Here is a 2,303-nt window from a genome sequence, read left to right as displayed (position 1 = left end):
CCCTCATAACATTGTTGGTGGGAATGTAGATTGGTGCAACCACTGCGGAAGGCAGTTTTGAGGTTCCCCCCAAAAAAATAAGAATAGAATTACCATATGACCCAGCAATCTCTCTCCTGGGTATATACCAAACAATCTGAAAACACTTATCCTTAAAGATATATGTACTCCAATGTTCATTGGAGCAATATGTATGGTGGCCAAGACATGGAAACCACCAAAGTGTGCTTCAATAGATGATTGGAAAAAGAAGATGTGGTATATATACAAAATGGAATACTACTCTGCCATAAGAAAAGATGAAAGCTCCCCTGAGCTGGGGCTGCGCTCCTCTAATTGGGACTCCGAGCCCGGGCTATTTCTGGCGCTGGCGCGGCTCCAAGAAGGCATCCGCATTTGCTACCAGTGGCAGCGGCAGCGGAGCCAGGCCGGTCCTCAGCGCCCAGCACCGTCACTCCCAGCAGCCCGGAGCGCACACCGCAGGCCAGCGGCCGAGCTCGCGCATCCCAGCCATCGCTCCTCCACCTGCTCTGTATAGAAGGGAAGATGAGCAAGTCGAACTCGAAGTCCAGCCAGCCCTTGGCCTCCAAGCAGGAAAAGGACGGCACTGAGAAGCGAGGGCGGGGCAGGCCTCGCAAGCAGCCTCCGAAGGAGCCCAGTGAAGTGCCAACACCTAAGAGACCTCGGGGCCGACCAAAGGGGAGTAAAAACAAGGGTGCTGCCAAGACCCAGAAAACCACCACGACTCCAGGGAGGAAACCAAGGGGCAGGCCCAAAAAACTGGAGAAGGAGGAAGAAGAGGGCATTTCGCAGGAGTCCTCAGAGCAGGAGCAGTGACCACGCCGTGCCACCTGCTTCCTCACCGAGGAGCAGTTTCCTTCTGGGACTGGACAGCTCCGCTCCCACTCCCCCCTCCCCTTCCCCCAGGCCCCACATCACCGCCACCCACCTGCGTCCTCACCACCACACTACACAGCACACCAGCCGCTGCAGGGCCCTGGTGGCCTGAGTGGGGAGCAGTTTTCCTTTGGTCTCGATTCCCAGCAACCCCTCGCCCACGAGCACACACTTGCCCTCCTGGACAGAGCTCACTTCCCACTTAGCCGTACCCTGTGCCCACTCCCTCAGCGGTAGGGACATTGCTGACGGGGCTCCTGGTTTGGGGATCCTTCTCCCCTCCTCTTCCCTCTGGCTTCCCATTACGGGGCCTGGGAGGGCTCCCCTGGCCTTAAAAGTGGCCCAAGCCCCATTCATTCTGACATGCCCACTCCACTGTACTGGCAGCAGCAGCAGGTGTGGCCAAGATGCTCCCAACCAACCTGTGTCTCGGCAGGTGCGGCTCACACCCACTTTTCTTCCTTCCCCACCATGCCTAGTCCCCGCACTAGGTTGGACGGCCCCCTTGGGGCACAGGAAGGCAGGCAGGAGGGGTTTGAGCCCCCAACCCCCTCTGCTTTCACTCTAGGCCTCGAGGTTGCCCGCTCTTCACATGGGGCACTAACAAGGAGCTAGCCTTGCCTCCTCCCCCAGTGCCTCCCCATCCCCCAAGGTTCTGGTTCCATCTTTCCTCTGTTCACAAACTACCTCTGGACAGTTGTGTTGTTTTTTGTTCAACGTTGCATTCTTAGACATCTGTTATTGCTGCTGCTACCAGCGCCAAATGTTCGTCCTCATTGCCTCCTGTCTGTCCACACTCCCCTCCTCCAAGATGCTCTTAGGGGAAGGAGCCTGGGGCAAAGCAGGCTGGGTGACCGACCACCCCAGTCCCAGGGAGGGTGGGGCCCTGCCCCTAGGATGCTGCAGCAGAGTGAGGGGGGGGGTTGAGTTGAGTGTGTATGGGGCCGCATTCTCCCCCTGTTCTGCTGGGGAGGAGGGAGCCGTTATTTGTCCCAGCCTGCCCCCCCCCCGTTTCCTATTTGCAGTTACTTGAATAAAAAAAAAATCCTTTTCTGAAAAAAAAAAGAAAAGAAAAGAAAAGATGAAATACTGCCATTTGTGACAACATAGATGGATCTTGAGATTATTAAGCTAAGCAAACTAAGTCAGACAGAAAAGGGCAAGAACCATATAACTCACTCATATGTGGGATATAATGTGTAAGCAACAAAGGAATAAGACAAACAATCAAAGAAACAAATACTCATAGAAACAGACAACAGTTTGTATGGAGGGTATGGGGGTAGGAAGGATGGTAGAAGAGGGTAAAAGTGGTCAAATCTGTGGTGATGGAAGGAGAACTGACTATGGGTGGCGAGCACATAATGCAATATTTAGATGATGTATTACAGATATGTACACTTGAA

General features: G+C 54.1%; 1 protein-coding gene across 1 annotated transcript; it reads left to right on the top strand.

The window, feature by feature from the left end:
- Positions 1–324: 324 nt before the first annotated feature.
- LOC117024129 (high mobility group protein HMG-I/HMG-Y-like) lies at positions 325–1,799 on the top strand. The gene has a single exon (XM_033109490.1). It carries the CDS (start codon positions 547–549, stop codon positions 835–837), a length of 291 nt encoding a protein of 96 aa, XP_032965381.1. The 5' UTR covers positions 325–546; the 3' UTR covers positions 838–1,799.
- The last annotated feature ends 504 nt before the right edge of the window (positions 1,800–2,303 follow it).

This window comes from Rhinolophus ferrumequinum, chromosome X (genome assembly GCF_004115265.2).
Source record: "Rhinolophus ferrumequinum isolate MPI-CBG mRhiFer1 chromosome X, mRhiFer1_v1.p, whole genome shotgun sequence".
NCBI lineage: Eukaryota > Metazoa > Chordata > Mammalia > Chiroptera > Rhinolophidae > Rhinolophus > Rhinolophus ferrumequinum.
Note: the sequence above shows the minus strand (reverse complement) of the source record. Positions and strands in the feature narration are given on the sequence as shown.

Coding starts and splice junctions, on each gene's coding strand:
- LOC117024129 (XM_033109490.1), top strand. CDS start 547: ATGAGCAAGTCGAACTCGAAGTCCAGCCAGCCCTTGGCCTCCAAGCAG.